The following is a 16,581-nucleotide window of genomic DNA, read 5'->3' as shown; positions in this document are numbered from 1 at the left end:
GGGGTCTGGGGAGGGGTCGGTAATGGAGAGGGAGCCTGGAAGGGTGGGAGTTGGAAGAGGAGAAACAGCTTCCGTGTCTCCTCCTAACTGAGGGCCACCTTGCTGGGCTCCGAAAGTGATAACAGGAAGGGACTGAGGACCACTGAGAGGGCTGGGGCTCCGGGGAGAGGGGAGAGGGTTGGTCGAGTTGTAGGCTGAGGCTCCGTTCTTCAGGTCTCCACACATGGTCCTTATTCCCAACTCCTGCCCTTTGGAGTGGGGAGTCCGGGTGGGACAGAGCCAGCGGCACTGGGAGGCCAGAGGTGAAGTCTTTACAGGGGCTGGGGTCCAAGCTGAACAATATGCAAGGGAGAAGCACTGTGACAGCCTTGGCTCAAGGGGTGGGAGTCCAGGGCCCTGGCCCAGCCTCCTAGCCTGGTCTATTTTTAGCTCAGAGCAGCCTGGCAGAGGGGGCAGTGTATGAGAGTGTGTGAGCAAGTGTATGCCTCCGTGAGAGTGAGCGTATGTGTGGAGAGGGTGGCCACCCGTGGTCCTTACTACTGCTCGTTTGCCAAATATTTGCTTATTTGCCTATTGCTCCATCTCTTTGTAATCTCTGTCCATTTGCCTAGACATTCCCATTCCTAAAGAATATCAATTTCCCACAAGGTCAGTTCTCTGTTTCTCCCAACAAGCTGCCAGGCTCTGGCTAGCCACAGCCCCCCACCTCTCTCTCACAAACACCCAAAAAAAAACTTTGTGACCTCTTGGGATGAGGTGGAGAGAGTGTTTTTTGTCATTTTTGTTGCTCCAGCTGTTTGGTAGAGTAAGGTCTGATGTGAAGGGAAGGGGGCCGGGGTACACACACTCTCCCTACCACTTTGCCTTCCCAATGTGGAGACAGGGTTTGGTACCTGCGTCTCCGTCCACCGCCTCAGAGCTCTAAGGTGGCAGTACGTGAAGGATCTTGAAGCCTCACAAATCTGTAGAGGATGAGGACGGAGAGCCATCAGCATGGGGTGTGTTCACTGGGAGTCAGGGGAAAGGCTGCTATGCCTGGAGGCAGGGCATCAGCCAGGATAGCCTCAGACCCAGGAAAAAGGGCTCAAGAGTCTGGACTGTGGAGGTTGGGGATGCGGTTCCAAGGAGAACTGCCTCCCACTGGCACAGACAGGGCCTGACACCTGTATCTGGTGTTGGAGGAGGCAGGTGTAGTGGGTGGGTAGGGAGGAGGAGGGGGAAGGCCAGCTGGTTCAGGGATCTAGGAGACAAGGGAGGGGCACAAGACAATCCTGAGGAGTCAGAGGGAAAAAGAGAGCCAGGACTTGGGCCTACTTTTGCTAATCTTCAGAATCTGTGTCTCGTAGGCCTGAAATTCTTCCTGCGGCCTGACCTCAGCCCCTCCTGCTGTGTTAGGCAAACAGCTCCAGGCTTGGCAGGTGCTGCTAACCCAGACCAACACGGGAGGGCAAAAGGAGTTGGAAGCTCTGAGTTATAGAGCACAGAGTGGCAGGGGGTGGAGGGGTGCCCACAGCTTCCAGATCCTTGGCATGACAGCTTTGGAAAGAAATCCGAGGCGAAGGTATCACATGCTCCTGACAGCTAGGATTTGGGATAGGTGTGAGAAAAAGAAAAGAGACCATCTACTTATTTCCCACTAGTTCGGGTGCCTGGGCGGTACCTCAGGAAGCCTGACTTTCCTCCTTTCTGCTGTAAGGATATCACAATTCCCAAGGACTCTGAGTGCTTAGAAACCTTGTCCAAAGGAAAGGAATAGGTTAAGGAAGTGATGTGTCCAAGACCAGACAGCCCTGCTGCCCTCTGTCATACTTGCAGTCTCCTTCTTGGGCTCCCCACTCTGATGTTATCTCAATCCACTGATCGCCACTCCACCCTCTCCCTGTCTCTTCCCCTCTTCTACCACCACCACACCCTGCCGCTCCGGGATGGAAAGAAGTAGAAGAGTCTTCTAGTCGAAGGATGGCCCCCACCCCATACACATGAAACAGATGGTCCCCAGCCCATGTGTATCAGGAATGTCCAGAGACGACTGACAGTTAATGTCTGTGCAACTCATCCATGTGCACACTTACACACATACACAAAGGACTGGTACTGCAGGGACCTTGAAATGTCACCAAAAACAGATGCCACTGAATTCTCCTGGGAAAATGATGCCCTACCCCCACAGACCCTCATTCTATGCATCATGTTTCTTCTTTGGAAAGAGTCCCCCCTCAGGCTTAAACAGCCCATCTTGCCATAGCCAGCACCCCCCACTTTTCTGGGCATAGAGAAGGGCAGTGTTCACCTCCGTCATCCTCCACGGCCAGTAGTGATGATTCTAAATAATGGACACGCAAAGATAAGAGTTTGATCATTCAGTGTCCTCACCCTACTCCTCTCAGCCCAGGATAATTTTAGCCCTTTTCCCAGCCCCATTAGCCTTCCCTGCCCACTGCTAACCTAGAGGGTCTTCCTCTAACCCCCATCCTTCCACTTGCTTCCAAGCCTCTAAAGCCGCCAGAGAAAGGGGAAAAACTACACCTCCCAGGAGTCCTTGGACTGACTTCAACAACAATCAACTTTATTGGCAACATGACAAAAGAACAACAGTGGAGGCAAGGGGACTCAGAGGCAAGGCAGTCAGTCAGCTTTATATGTTAATTTCTTAGACTGGGACCTGGAGCCTAGGATAAGATTTTTCAGCTAAACTTTGGGCCCTGACCAGGGTCCTGCCTAGGGCTCCTCCTTGTATTGACATTATATTTACCATGACGAGGATTCCCCCAACCCCATTTCTTGACAAATCAGAAAGGCAGTGTATCCAAGGATAGAGGGGACATTAGGGAGTGAGGGGTGCAGGCCAGAGGAGATGCACATTCAGATCCTCCTCTGTGCTGTCCTCCCAGGCTGGGAGTTGCTTGAAAAGGATGCTCTCTGTGGGCACTGTCACACAAAATGTTAACGTCTGCTTGGGGAGTGGGTTAGAAGACTGAGAGAAAGCGCTGTGCCCTCTTAAGTTATTTCTGACCATTGATCCAGGATGGACGGAAGGACAGCAGGCCAGAGATCAATGCATTAGAGCAGATATAGCTTAGATGGAGAGCTGGGGCCAGGACCAGCGGAAGGTGGAGACACAGAACAGGGGAATGGGGGTGTGCAGGGAAGGGAAGTGGTCTTCTGGGTCCTTAGGATTAGCCCTCCCCACGGGAGGAGGAGGAGCCCAGGGATGTTCACCCTGGGTCAGTCCAGTATAACGTCGCGGGTTTTTTTTCAACTTTTCTTTTAGATCCAGGGGGTACATGTGCAGGTTTGTTACATGGTGCTGAGGTCTGGGGTATGATTGACCCAGAGAGTGAACATAGTACCCAATAGGTAGTGTTTCAGCCCTTGCCCTCCTCCATCCCTGTCTTGTATTCCCCAGTGTCTATTGTTCCTGTCTTTATGTCCATGAGTACTCAATGTTTAGCTCCCACTTATAAGTGAGAAAGTGCAGTATTTGGTTTTCTGTTTCTGCATAAGTTTCCTTAGGGTAACGGCCTCCAGCTGCATTAACATGGCATTTTTTGAGGTGTGTTAAGTAGGCTAGCCTGGATTATGTTACTGAGTGGTTTTGGGTGGGGCTTTGATGCTTCCACGTGTACTTGACCTCTTCGCCATTTCCCACCTTCCCTCAGATTCGGAGGCGCCGCCCCACCCCTGCCACCCTCGTGCTGACCAGTGACCAGTCATCCCCAGGTAAGCCAAAGGATATGTTACTGAAGGGGGTGGGGGCCACTATGGCAACAGGTCCCAGTGAGAAGATGGGTGCTAGATGGAAGAAGAACAGCTCTGAGAAGGTGGGGATGTCCTCAGTCCTGAAGGCAGGAAGGTGATGGCTGGATTGCAGAATATCCTTTGCTTTTGGAAAGAGGAGCAGTGCTAGGAAGGGGAGGGAGACCACCTGGCTCCTAAGCCCCCCAGGAATTGGGGTGGTCAACTGAGTGCTGGTTGCTGCGGCAACAGCCTTCCAGGTTTCTCCAGCAACTGAGATGCTGCTACCCCCACCCCCAGAGGCAGTGTCAGCTGTGAGGGGGAGGGACCGCCTCCACCAGCTCTTCACAGCCCCCAGAGAGGGAGGGGAAGGTTAGAAGCAGCTCAGGGAGCAGCTGAGATTCTGGTCACCTGCATTCCCCTCAAGGTATGGGGAGAAAACAAGGTCTCACAGAATGGTAGGGAGCTTGACAGGGGTGTGGAAGAGAGGGGGTCAGGCTAAGAAGCTAGGCTGGAGTTCAGGATGCCAGGGTCTCCAGCTTGCCTCCACCTATACCTTCCAGACCCTGCACAGAATACATTTACTGTTCTCTATCACTGTTCCCTCCTAGGCAGGGCTTAGTTCTGGCTGACCCTGGGGTGGAATGATTGGAAAGAGAAAGAGACATGATACTTCAGAGGAAGAAAACAAGCAAAAAGACCACAGATCCTGCCTTTGGGGATCTCCAGGTCTGAGGCAGAGATGCAGACGTGGATGGACCACAGAGCCAAGGACAGGACTAGATGCAGGGGGATGGAGGCAGCGGAAGCACAGGAGAGGAGCTGAGGGGAGGAGGTGTGGGGCAGCCATGAGGGCCAAGAGCCTGGGGGCAGATGTGAGGGACAGATCAGGAGGAGCGCGGCTGCAGAATCCCCTCCCCTGAAAAGTCAGCTCTATGGGGATCCCTGGTTTCCTGTCCTTATCACCCTCTCCTTTTCCTGTTCCCTTCAGAGATAGATGAAGACCGGATCCCCAACCCACATCTCAAGGTGAGCCCAGCCCAAACAACCCCCACACTCATTAGGGGATTATTCCTTAAAACCCTGCTGCCCATCTCTAGGATCTTTTTGACTCCCGCTTCCCTGTACCCCTACCCCCCAAATGTGCATGAATGAACATATACACATGCACCACACACACACTCACACACACTCACAGTCTCCTTGCTCACCATTGTCGAGGTGGTTGGGGAAGCAGGAGTTTTCTTCCCCCACTTTTTGAAGCTCACACCTACCCCAAGCTCCAATCCAAAAGCCTGGCAAAGCAGAGGAGGAAGGCAAGGGGGGCTAGAAGGCATGGGGGACTAGAGGGCAAGGGGGGCTGGAGGGCAAAGGGGGCTGGCACCTATCCTCTGTGCCCTTCACAGTCCACTTTGGCAATGTCTCCACGGCAACGGAAGAAGATGACAAGGATCACACCCACAATGAAAGGTTCGCAAGACCCCTCCCATCCCTTTTTCTCCTCTATGCCTGAAGCTGGAGAGTAGACCGAATGCCCTTTGGAAGGGAGGTCGTTAAATCTGCCTTTATTATGGTAGAACTGTTGCTAGATGAACTGAGGCTGAAATCCCAGTTTTGCCACTGACTAGCTGGGTGATCTGGGAAAAACTGCTTAACTTACTGAGCCTTGAATACTACCTCATTATGGCAGATAAAATAATATATGTGAACTCATCGGCACAGTGCATAACATGTACAAGGTACTCAAATTTTTCTTGAATCTAAATTGAGCCTTTCCACCTTCCCCCAGGGAAGACCATGTATCCCAGCAAGTGAGGAGTATCCCTTGTTCTTAAAGGCTCTTCTCCTACACCTCCCTTGTCTGTACTTTTTATGGTCTAGTTTTCATCCCTCCTTACTGCCAGCTAATGTCCCTTCCTTGTTCAGATCTCAGTGGATGGGAAAGTCAAACACCTAGCAATGTGTGCTGAGCCTTTAGTGGGGCTGTTGAATCTGGGGGCCCACAGGGGAGATGCTAGGCAGTCATATCCAATGTTCCCTCCCTTTCTGTGTGTCCCCAGAGCTCCAGATGATGGTTGAGCATCACCTGGGGCAACAGCAGCAAGGAGAGGAGCCTGAGGGGGCCGCTGAGAGCACAGGAACCCAGGAGTCCCGCCCACCTGGGATCCCAGACACAGAAGTGGAGTCAAGGCTGGGCACCTCTGGGACAGCAAAAAGTATGTTCAGGCTGCCTAGTAGTAGGCAAAAACCGTCTCAAGGATATGGATCTATTTGCATGTTCGGCATACATTTGAATCTTTACTTTTCCTTACTGAGTGACACCAAGCCCTCCCAACTTGAACCTCAGAGCCCCACTGTGGCTACATGGGGGGACCCACCTTCAGGGGAACAGCAGTCACAGGCCTGAATCCTGGCTCTGCCACTTGCTACTTTACCAGCCGAGAGGCCTTGAACGACTTAACCTCAGAGTATAAAATGATAATGAGGGTGCCTGTTGCAGTGGGTTGCGTGTGACTATTAAATGAGACTGGCTCTTGGCACAGCACCTGACACATACAGAGCATGCAATAAGTGGAAGCTGGTAGCAGGGCGCTATGTCCCTTATCCTAGACATATTCCAGAATTCAGAACGCCTCCAATTTTGTGAAGATACAGTACACAAGCTGTGTATCACATAGTATTCCCAGCAGAGAACCCTACAATCAAACACATAATATTTCTGCAACCCAGTGAATGGTCTCACTAAGCAGAATAAAGAATAAAAATAGCCTCCTATGAGTTCATGTCGGGTTTAGACACATATTGAGTTTTGTTTTTTCAACTGTTTTTTCAACTGTTTCAAGGGTTTATTCTTTCCAATTCGATTGAAGATTTTGAAAAAGTGAACCTATAGTAGTAATTGTGAAAAAGGAAAACCCTGTTGGTCTTGCCTGATTGCACCCAACTTGGTCCTGGGGCTCTCTCAGGGGCCACTGGGGTACAGATGCAGTGAGGAGAAGCAGTTCCCTCCCTAACACCCTTATGAATGTCACCCCTTCCACCCCTATTTTCCCTCCCCAGAGCCTGCAGAATCCATCCCTAAAACTCAGCAGAGAGGCAGTAAGGAACCCAGCACAAAGGAACCCTCAACCCATATACCACCATTGGATTCCAAGGGAGCCAACTCGGTAAGACCCCAGGGCTGGGCTGCCAGGCCGTAGGAGAGGAGGCTAATACTGTGGACAAAGGCAAGGGGCTAATATTTGGAGTCTAGGAAAAGGAAAACAAAGAACCAGCTTCAGTCCCTGAAAAGTTATTCTTTATGGTAAAAGGACTTGCATCTCCTCTGACAGACAAAGAAATGGATAGCTGCAGCAAGAAGGTTTGAGGTTAGACTTTGTGTAGGACTTCTGGCTCCTGGAATGGGTGAGAGCAGTAGGTCGTGGATTTTTTGATAAAGGGGATTTGGAACCCGAAGGGCGATCCTCCCCTGCCCAGCTGAGGTGGGCAGTGGCTCTCCCTGCCTGGAGGATGCATTGATTAGGTAACTTCCTGAGCTTTGATTTTACAATCCCCAGCCCCCTGCATAGACTGGACACGGGAAAGACTGCTCTCAGACATCAGAACAAGCTTTCTGACACATTAGATGTTGACAAATGGGATGGCCAGAAGGGGAAGGGACAAAATGACCCTCTGGCCTCTCAGCTTCTCTTTCTGTCCCCCTTCCCCCATAACAGGTCTGAGAGAGGAGGAGATACCTTGGGATCAAGACTGCAGTTGGGGAATGCATGGACACCGGATTTGTTTCTTACTCCTTCACTTTTGGGGAAAATCTCTTGTTTTTAAAAAGTGATAAATTTGGTGTTAGGTCCTTGGCACTTTCCTTCTTTCCCAACTTGGAGAATCCTTTCTCCCTGCCTTCTTGCCCTGCCCTCTCTGCAGCCCCCACCCGCCTGCCAAGCTGCCTCTGGGAAGGAAGAACAGAGGAGCTGGGCAGAAGCCTCGAGCAGGGAAGAGTTCTTCCCCTAGCCCTGACTTTACTTGCTGTGGGAAGAGAGATGAGGGTCAGATAGGTGGGAGGAATAACTTCCAGGCTGCCAAGAAGGAAGAAAAGCCCCCGGTTCTCTTTTCTTATTGAGGAACGATCTGACCACCTCACAGGCCTGCCCTGCAGCTGGAACACTCGGCGCTCTAAGGCCTGTGCCGTGTCCAGCTGTGACTGTGCGGTGGGCTCCATCTGCTGGACAAAAGGGGAACTGCACCATGGCACTTAGCCCATGGGATAGAGGGTGTGGTGGGTGTACGGATACCTCCTCGCCCGCCCTCCAAGCCTCAGCTGCCTTCCTTTTGGATTCCCAAGCTTCAGGATGTGTTCCCTCTTCCAGCTGTGGGACCGCTGTCCGTTATTCAACCCGTTAGCAACAGTGGATAGAGAACACAGTGGCTATTAATGAAGAGGCCCATGCTGGAGACTGGAAGGGTTCCCTTGTCCTAGACACTGAGGACAGATAAGACAAAAACCAAGCATACGAGAAGAAACTGTCTCAGATCTCACGGCCAGGCCTCTCTCCTGCTGCTGTTTTTGATTTTCCTAGGTAGTGGGAGAGAGGAAAGGAGGGAAGGCAAGATTCTTTCCCCCTCCCTGCTGAAGCATGTGGTACAGAGGAAAGAGCAGAGCCTGAGAAGCGTCAGGTCCCACTTCTGCCATGCAGCTACTGTGAGCCCTCGGGGCCTCCTCCTGGGCCTCAGCTTGCCCAGATACATACCTAAATGTGTGTATATATATATATAAAAGGGAGAACACCTCACCCAGATTTTGTCCCGCTGGAAAGAGTGTATGTATGTGAAGATGCTTGGTCAACTTGCACCCAGTGAACACACACAGTCAGGCCTGGTCTCCCTTCTTTATTGTTCTCTGGCTATAGCAGGGGTCTGGGAGACCAAGGGCAGGGGTGAGTCACATGCATCTCTGCCCTACTCGGGGTGGGGTAGGGTGGAAGTATCAGGATAGCAGGTCTAGGAGACCATGGATATGGATTTTGCATGAACAGGGCCCACTGTACAAATGCATGGTTGGTATTTACAGGAAAGAAGGAGGGCAGTCACCTGGACTTTGGCCTTTCCCGGGGCAAGGTGGGGGCAAGGAGGAGCCTGAGGAGAGGAAGGGGCACCGCGCCTGGCTGGGTTCTCTCCAGAGGACAGGAAGGCAGCAGCCCTGAGCCCCTCCTCCATCTGCCTTTCACCCACCACCCCTCACTTGTCTCAGGGGAGGAGCTTCTTAGTGCCTGCAGCTGGGCCAGTTCTGGGAAGTGGAAAGGAGGGGACAGACCCTCTCTTTTAGCAACGCAGGATTACTGGATTATACCTCACCCTCCCCAGGCACCCTTGACCCTAACCCAGCTGGTGTCGATACATCCTGAAGGTGCTTTGCTGGGGAGATCTCAAAGCACATTACAGACATTAGTCGGATGGGAGCCTCCCAGCCCCAGGCGAGAGGAAGGAGGCAAAGGGCTCAGGACTCAGCCAGGGCAGGTGACAAGCCCCAGGGTCCCAGACCAGTCCCAAGGAAGGTCCCAGGGAAGGCCTCCCGCAGCCCCTGGTCACAATGGCTCCTTTTTTCCCAGTCACTGTATCAGAAAAGGAGAGAAGGAAGATTGCAGAGGATCAGGCTGGAGATGGGGCTGAAGCAGTGCAATTCTGGGGTGAAGAGGATGTCCTACCCACCCCATTCCCAGGTCCTAGAAAGGTACCATGCCCTGAAGGAACCCACTCCCCTTCCCACACATAGGGCTCTGAAAACCCCCAGATGTCTATCCTATTCCAGCCCTTCCCAGGGGAGGAAAAGGGGGACCCAGACCTGCCAGCTAAGATCTGGGGTGGGGGGCTGAGGGAACCCCCAAAATGTATTGCTTAGAAACTTGGAGGCAAAAAGGATGGGGGAGGTCCCAGGGGGCTGGCTTCTCTGACCCTCCCCCAAGGCCCTGGGAAGCCTCCAGAAAGCTCCCCGCTCCCTGGCAGCCACCTGGCCATTAAGAGAATCCAGAGGCTAAGGGATGGGCACAGTGACCATTGGGAGCCCGAAGTTCCCCATTCTTGCTGCCGGGACATTAAAGTACGCCCCAATGGGTGTCAGGTGGGGAGGGGCCCTTTCCCCAACCCCAAATCTCTGGCATTTGGCCTTCGGGTGGGTTGTTTCTTCCACAACCACGCTCCCTTGGAGCAGATGGGGGAGCCAGTCCTGATGGATGGTGCTGATGACATCAAACACTTTGGACTCAATGAAGACCTGGGGAAAGAGGGAGGAACTTCAGTGCCCTGAGCTTGGCCTTCACCTCCAACCTGACCTTCCTTCTCCAAGTCCTGATCCTCACTCAGTCTCGAGTAGAGTTGTGCAAAAAATGCCCTTCAGAAGGGTGCCTAGCCAAGGGGGTGAATAGGGGCTGAAGTCGCAGTCATGTTTAGCTGCCCTCACTGAGCCGTGTGCCCTGGCTGGGCTCCTTTTTCCCTAACTCTCCCTAAGGTGCGGTGCAGGTTAGCTGTCACCTGGCATGGGCCCACACTGTTCTGCTGCTTTCTGAGAAACTACCTCCTTTCTTCCCGCAGGGACTGGGGACAGAAGAGGGTGGGAGGATTTCCCTGCTCCACCCACACTTTGGCTCCATTCTATGTCTTCACTCCCTCCATTTTACTGCTCAAAGGAGGGAGAGAGAATGTCACATCTGTTGGAGCCCAGAGACGACCCAACAAAGATGCCACGATAGACACCAGCTCTGCTATGCCCTCCACCACAACAGGTTCACCTGGGCCAGCCCCAGGGCTAGTCCAGATTCCCATTTTGATTGTGTTCATCTTCAGCAGGGGATGGGGGTGCCTCTTCGTCACAGGGGGACAACTCGTCAATGGACATCTGGTTGGTGATGCCTGTAGAGGAGCATAAAGGAGGCTGAGCTTAGGCCAAGAAGCATTCTTCCCCAGAACCCAAGGAGTATGTGGAGAAACAAGGGATTCTCATCCATCAACCTGCCTTTAAGCTGAACTACATTCAACCCATCCCCACTTGGGACGAGCCTCTGTAGCCATGCTAAAACTCAGAACCCTCAACACCACCCTACCACCCCCTCACACAGGAAGAGATTTCCCAGCCAGGGCCACCAAATTAGCCAAATCTGCAGGGGCCCCATTTACAGGGACCACGGTGTGCACACGGACCCTTGGGTTGTGGAATATCTGGCTGTCTCTATCAACTCTATAGCCCCCATTCTTAGAACATCCCAGGTCACTGGGCCAGTCTTTCCTGTGATCTAACTGGTCTGATCAGCTCCATTCCCAACTCAAGGAGTCCGGCGAAGGGTTTCCCCAGGAGCTTAAGAAAAATGGACATCCTGGTGCTCCATGATCCACCCACACAAGTTCTCACCCCCACCCTCTGCCACGGTGCCCACCACTTGCTGCCCGTTCCTTCCATTTCTGCTTGTTCTCCTGAATGTGCTTGATCCAGGTGGAACGAAAGCTGACCACATCAGGGTTGGGGTCTCCCACTTCCACATCCAGAGAGGGCTGGCGCCACTGAAAGCTAGAAGCAGAACACCCCAACAGCCCCAAGAGGTAAGACCCAGCCCACTCCAGAACCACCTTAGCCCACTCATGGAAGACCAAGAGAAGGTTCAGGGAACTTTGTCTTCCTCTTTTCCTCTACTAGATATTCCCCAAGTCCCTGTCCCTCTCCCCCTCATTTCACCCCTCCCTCTCCACATCTTCCCTCCTGGTAGAAGGAAAATTAAAACAAGATTCTCCAGAAGGCAGTAAAGACAGCTAATGGAAGAAACAAAAATATGGTCAAGGGGAGCACAGGCACAGGTCACACCCTTCTGATCCCATCCTTCTGCCCCTGACGGCAGAGGGACTCCCAAGCTCGAAGCAGCCTGCCTCCCCACCATCCCACCACAACTGTGAGTCGGTCCTCTCCGTGAGTCCAACTCCCTCCCTACCACCGCCTTCCGGAACCAGGACAGCTGGCTACCCCAGCCACCCTCACCTGGGCTGGTTTTTAGACTTGGAGTCCTCATCCGCCAGGGGCTGAACACTCTTCTCTGCCACATCAGTCAGCACAGAGAATGTGGGCTCCACAATGAAGTCGATGAACCCTGCAGTGGAGGAGCAATGCCATAGGGATGTCTCACTTTTATCTGGAGGGCTAGGCAGAGGATGCAGCTGGCATTGCCAGGACCCCTGGCTCCTTATGAAAGAGGCCAGAGAGGTAACCTGGGGCGGAAAACTTCCCAATGCGGGGCAGGCTTTGGGATGATGTCTTGGTGCCCCAGAGAGCTCCTCCCTGCCATTGCAGCCCCTGGCCTCCTATCCCAGGAGCCCATGCTCTAGCACAGTAGGCTTTCCTCTACAGGAAGAATGGTTTGGGGGATTGAGGACTTGGAGCAATCCTGACCCAGGCAGTATCTTTTCCCCTTCCCAGTCCTCCCCTTCCTGCAGGAGAGAACACTCACCTATCTGAGACTGTGCCACCAGTGTGGAAGTGCGGTCACAGAGAGGAGAAAAGGGCAGGCCCAACTCTGCCTCCTTGTCACCCTAGAGGAGAGAGCAGGGTAGGAAAGCTGGAGAGGATACCTCAGACCTACCAGATCTGGGGTACAGGTGGCAGGTGGCAGGGGTGGGAGGTTGTGTGAAATTTTTGCAATGTTGACCTGGAAATGAAATATATGCAAATGAAATATATGCAAATGAAATGCAACTATTGTTAGGCTTTTAGGATAATGGGATTTTACCCCAAGGATTTGGTATCAGGTCAGAGACTACAGGTAGCAAAAGGAGGATATGGAGTATAAGTGGGGAACTTAGAGGGCAAAAGGGGAGAGAAGGCCCCCATAGGCACAGGGGAAGCAAAGATGCTACACTACCTGGCGGAAGAATTCCTCCATGAGGGCCTTGGTCCAGCGGCTGTGGACCGACCACTGCTTGGTTGGGTGGCTGATGTCAGCAGCATGGAGCAGTAGCGATAGGGCCTTGGGCTTGTCAATCCTGGTTGGGGCGGGTGGCAAGGCAAGGGAGACTGATCTTTAAGGAAAAGGAAACCTGGACCATTCCCTAATTTCCCATGCACACCCTATTTTGTTGGTTTTTTTGTTTTTTTTTTTTTTTTTTTTTTTTTTTTTTTGAGACAGGGTCTCACTCTGTTGCTCAAGCTAGAGTGCAGTGACACAATTTCAGCTCACTGCAACCTCCGTCACCTGGGTTCAAGTGATTCTCCTACCTCAGCCTCCTGAGTAGCTGGGACTACAGGCGCACATGCCATCACACCCAGCTAATTTTTGTATTTTTTTGGTAGAGACAAGGTTTCGCCATGTTGGCCAGGCTGGTCTCAAATTCCTGACCTCAAGCGATCCACCTGCCTCGGCCTCCCAAAGTGCTGAAATTACAGGCATGAGCCACCACGCCTGGCCTCACATAATTTCAAACACCCTCCAAAGCTACACACACACACACACACACACACACACACACACACCACACACAGACACACACACACTTATGTATGTTTAGGTAGCAGCACAGGTTAGTAGCTAAGAGCCCAGGCTCTTAGAATCAAAGGGCCTGGGTTCACATCTATACCTACCACATGTTAGCTGTGTGACACTGTGCAAGTTACTTAAAATTTCCATATTTCATTTTCTTCAACTCTAAAATGGAAATAACAACCCTACGACATATCAAGTAGTTCTGAGAATTAAGTGACAAACAACAAATAAGTATTCAGGAGAGTGTCTAGCACATAATAAGTGCTCAGTAGATATTATTTAGAATAGTAATAATAATTATTATACCCTCAACAATAACCCGCTATGACACCGCATACCCTCCCACACATAAACACCATACACAGAGATTAACACACACCTTCAGGACACACACAGAGTCCACTCATACACACTTTTATACATTCCCACCCACTTTTAAGCAGCATTAGATGCAATTATGGCATTTGTTCTGTGCATTTGTTTAAACCTCATATGACTCTCCCAATAGCCCTAGGAGACTAGGAAATAGGGGCAAGCTGTTGTTGGGGGAGGCATGTCATTTCCACCATTTCAGAGGTAATAAAACTGGGGTCCAGAAGGGTCGAATGAATTTTCCAACATTCCAGAGTAAGCCTGTCCTGGAGCTGCAATAAGAACCCCCATCTTAGATTCCCAGCCCAAAGCACTCTCCAGTGGATCAGCTGCCTAGGGTGTATGTAAATGTAAGGCCACACACACACACACACACCCCCACACACACCACATTTACACAGAGATGCAGTCGGATACCTGGAGCCAGTGGAGTCTCTACATCCAGGTAAAGACCTGGCACACCAACTACCCTTGAGTATACCCCCAGTCCACACAGCCCTCCCTCTGGCCTGGCCCCAGCCACACCCCACCAGATGCCACCTCTCCAGCTGTTGCAAGGCTGTCTTCATGGTCTTCACTTGCTGGAAATGGCAGGACATGTCTGTGGCCAACACCATCTCGATGACCAGGGCTCGGAGCTCTCTGAGTGGACATAAAAAAAGAAGCGATCGGCCCCCTCAGTGCTGCTGGGCAGGAGGTCCAGGAAGTGGAAAATGGGGTTTGTGGTAAGGGAGGCTCTTAGGGATGCCAAGTACTGGCTTCTGCTCACACAAACTCATCCTTGGTGAGGTTGATGAAAATGTTCAGCTCATCATCCTGCATCAGTCGGAAGACAGAGCTGATGTGGTGATTCTCCAGCACTGAACGATCATTGTACAGGATGGCACATTCTGACCTACAAAGCCACAGGTCATCATGACCACCCCCTGTAAAAAGGGACTCTGGCAACCTCCCCCACCTCCGCTTGGCCTCTCCTGCCCCTGCCACATCCCCACCCCTCACTTGGTCTGGATGTGGAAGCTGTTGGTAGTGCCCGTGTGCTCATAATCATGGATAGCTGCAGCAAAGACGATGGCCAGGACCTCAATCTCTGACAAGCAGTGCTACAGGAGGAAAGAGAAAGAATAAGAGAGGGCTGATGCCTGCTGGTCACTGCCCAAGAACCTCCACACACAGGCTAGACCACTCATCCCATCCCTTCCATGCTTCCAGGCCAGCTCTTGGTTAATGCAGCCAGGTTTCTCAGCTCCTGGAATGGCCAAGGACCTTCCTCCATCCGAACCTGCAACATTCCCATTGCATCCCAGCACATGTCCCTAGCACTGTCCAAGAAGTTTTAGTCTACCTGGGAATTCTCTAGAATGAGTTTAATCCAGTTCGACTCTGCAAAGGCTTTGGAGTGCCCAAGAAGAACCAAAGAGGAGAAATGGAAATGGGAGTATACTCTATACCTCCCAGTTCTGTAGCCATAGGCCCTGAATCACAGAAGAATCATCTCCAGGGCACTTACCACCATCCCTGTGCGGAGCAAGAAGCAATGGACTGTCTGGGTAACATCAGCTGCATGGATCTGGTTGTGGTAAGGATTCTTGTACTTCCCATAGCCTGTCTCCAAGGCATCCAGGAAACTCATCAAAAACACAGTGGGAATCTGCGGGGAGGGTGGGGGAAATGGAGGTATATCAAGGATCTGCAGGAATGGTGGTGACTACAGACCAAGATCAACAACCTCAGCTTTCTGTAGAAGGCGGTGTGGCATAGGGAGAGAGCACAGGACCTAGTCAGGTAAACCTGGCTCATATCCTGCCTCTACCACCTGCTGGCTGTGCAACTTGGGAAAGTCACATGCCTCTCTGTGCCTCAGATACTTAATTGCAGAATGAAGATAATACCACCGACCTGGAAATTAATGAGATAAGTACAAGGCATTTAGTAAATGCTCTCTAAAGAATAGCCATAATTATTATTATTTCCCTGGAGATTTCAAAGAAAAGGAAAACTTCCCTCCTACCTTCCAACCACCCCACTCCATCCCCAAATCTAAAACCATGAAGAAGGGCTTGGAAGCAAGGGAATGAAGAAGATGACCTAGAGAGGACTCTTCCAGCCAGATGTGGGTTACCCTCTCCTTTGAGAAACTCTCTGACCACCTACCGTCTACATGCACCAGTACCCCCACCCTCAGTCCCACAAACACACACAAAAGCACCATGAGCCAGAGCTCTGTCCAGCTACTCTGAATTCGGTCCCTGTCTCTGTATACACCCTTAGGGTATGTCTGCCTCCTTCAGAAGGCTCAAGGCTCCCAGAGGACAGGACTAGTGATCTGTCCCTGAGTCTCTGGAGGCTAGGAAGGGACAAAGGTTCAGGACTCGGGAGGTTTCTGTAGAGATGAGCAACACAGTGACAGAGACACAGAAGAAGCACCACTAGTCAGTCAGACCCTAACATCCCCCACCCGCACCCCTGGAGGGCTGTGCCCCAAATTCAGGAAATTTTAAAGGACTGTTTCCATGACGACTGCCCTTGCTTTTGCGTTGCCATGGCGTCCCTGGAGGGAAGGGAAGAAAAAGGGAGGAGTAGGGGAGGGGCTAGGTGCCCAGGAAGAGAATGTGGAGTTTGAGAAGGGCAGCTGCTACTGGCCCTACCATCAAAGAAAACTAAAACAATAAGCACCGCCTCCTTCCTCTAACTGCCTTGGAGCAAAGCAGACTGGGACTGGGCAAACCCAACCCAAAACAGCTACTCTTGAGGTCCCCCAAACCCAGTACTTTCAGGTAAGGAGGCAGACTTTAGGAGAAGCTAGTGACTGAAGTCTGAGAGCCAGTTTGGAGAAACATGAGCTGGGAAAAGTCTTAGGAAAAAGACAGCCCTGCTATTCTCTGTCCTGGAGAGGGCAGGAGTGGAAAGAAGAGAGTAAAATTGCAGAACAGGCTTCCAGAAGGCACTTAAGAAAATTTCAACT

At 51.9% G+C, this 16,581-nt stretch overlaps 3 protein-coding genes across 9 annotated transcripts in view; 1 reads left to right on the top strand and 2 right to left on the bottom strand.

The window, feature by feature from the left end:
- PPP1R1A (protein phosphatase 1 regulatory inhibitor subunit 1A) overlaps window positions 1-7,585 on the top strand; it is a 200,799-nt gene extending 193,214 nt beyond the window's left edge. The window contains exons 3-8 of the mRNA XM_050749102.1: window positions 3,660-3,720; window positions 4,727-4,764; window positions 5,142-5,205; window positions 5,796-5,951; window positions 6,796-6,902; window positions 7,452-7,585. Of these exons, the coding sequence (XP_050605059.1) occupies window positions 3,660-3,720; window positions 4,727-4,764; window positions 5,142-5,205; window positions 5,796-5,951; window positions 6,796-6,902; window positions 7,452-7,457 (432 nt within the window). The 3' untranslated portion in view covers window positions 7,458-7,585. The remainder of the gene's footprint in view (window positions 1-3,659; window positions 3,721-4,726; window positions 4,765-5,141; window positions 5,206-5,795; window positions 5,952-6,795; window positions 6,903-7,451) is intronic.
- BLOC1S1 (biogenesis of lysosomal organelles complex 1 subunit 1) overlaps window positions 1-16,581 on the bottom strand; it is a 1,086,347-nt gene that overhangs the window by 1,042,848 nt on the left and 26,918 nt on the right. Inside the window, exon 1 of one of the 5 annotated variants that reach the window (XM_050749008.1) lies at window positions 7,830-7,833. The exons of 3 other annotated variants lie outside the window; for them this stretch is intronic. The gene's annotated coding sequence lies outside the window, so the exon portion shown is untranslated. Of the gene's footprint in view, window positions 1-2,251; window positions 2,256-7,829; window positions 7,834-16,581 lie in introns of those variants that run through there. One more of the 5 variants, XM_050749004.1, reaches the window with a different exon arrangement.
- PDE1B (phosphodiesterase 1B) overlaps window positions 8,605-16,581 on the bottom strand; it is a 292,990-nt gene continuing 285,013 nt past the window's right edge. For all 3 annotated transcript variants that reach the window (XM_050748883.1, XM_050748882.1, XM_050748881.1), the window contains 10 exons: window positions 15,127-15,267; window positions 14,619-14,719; window positions 14,386-14,511; window positions 14,157-14,258; window positions 12,627-12,747; window positions 12,216-12,297; window positions 11,750-11,858; window positions 11,157-11,287; window positions 10,515-10,635; window positions 8,605-10,000 (listed from right to left, as the gene is read on the bottom strand). In XM_050748883.1, the coding sequence (XP_050604840.1) occupies window positions 10,532-10,635; window positions 11,157-11,287; window positions 11,750-11,858; window positions 12,216-12,297; window positions 12,627-12,747; window positions 14,157-14,258; window positions 14,386-14,511; window positions 14,619-14,719; window positions 15,127-15,267 (1,017 nt within the window). In that variant the 3' untranslated portion in view covers window positions 8,605-10,000; window positions 10,515-10,531. The remainder of the gene's footprint in view (window positions 10,001-10,514; window positions 10,636-11,156; window positions 11,288-11,749; window positions 11,859-12,215; window positions 12,298-12,626; window positions 12,748-14,156; window positions 14,259-14,385; window positions 14,512-14,618; window positions 14,720-15,126; window positions 15,268-16,581) is intronic.

This window comes from Macaca thibetana, chromosome 11, assembly GCF_024542745.1.
Source record: "Macaca thibetana thibetana isolate TM-01 chromosome 11, ASM2454274v1, whole genome shotgun sequence".
NCBI classification, from domain to species: domain Eukaryota; kingdom Metazoa; phylum Chordata; class Mammalia; order Primates; family Cercopithecidae; genus Macaca; species Macaca thibetana.
The sequence above is the reverse complement of the archived record's forward strand: the minus strand, read 5'-3'. Positions and strand labels throughout refer to the sequence as shown.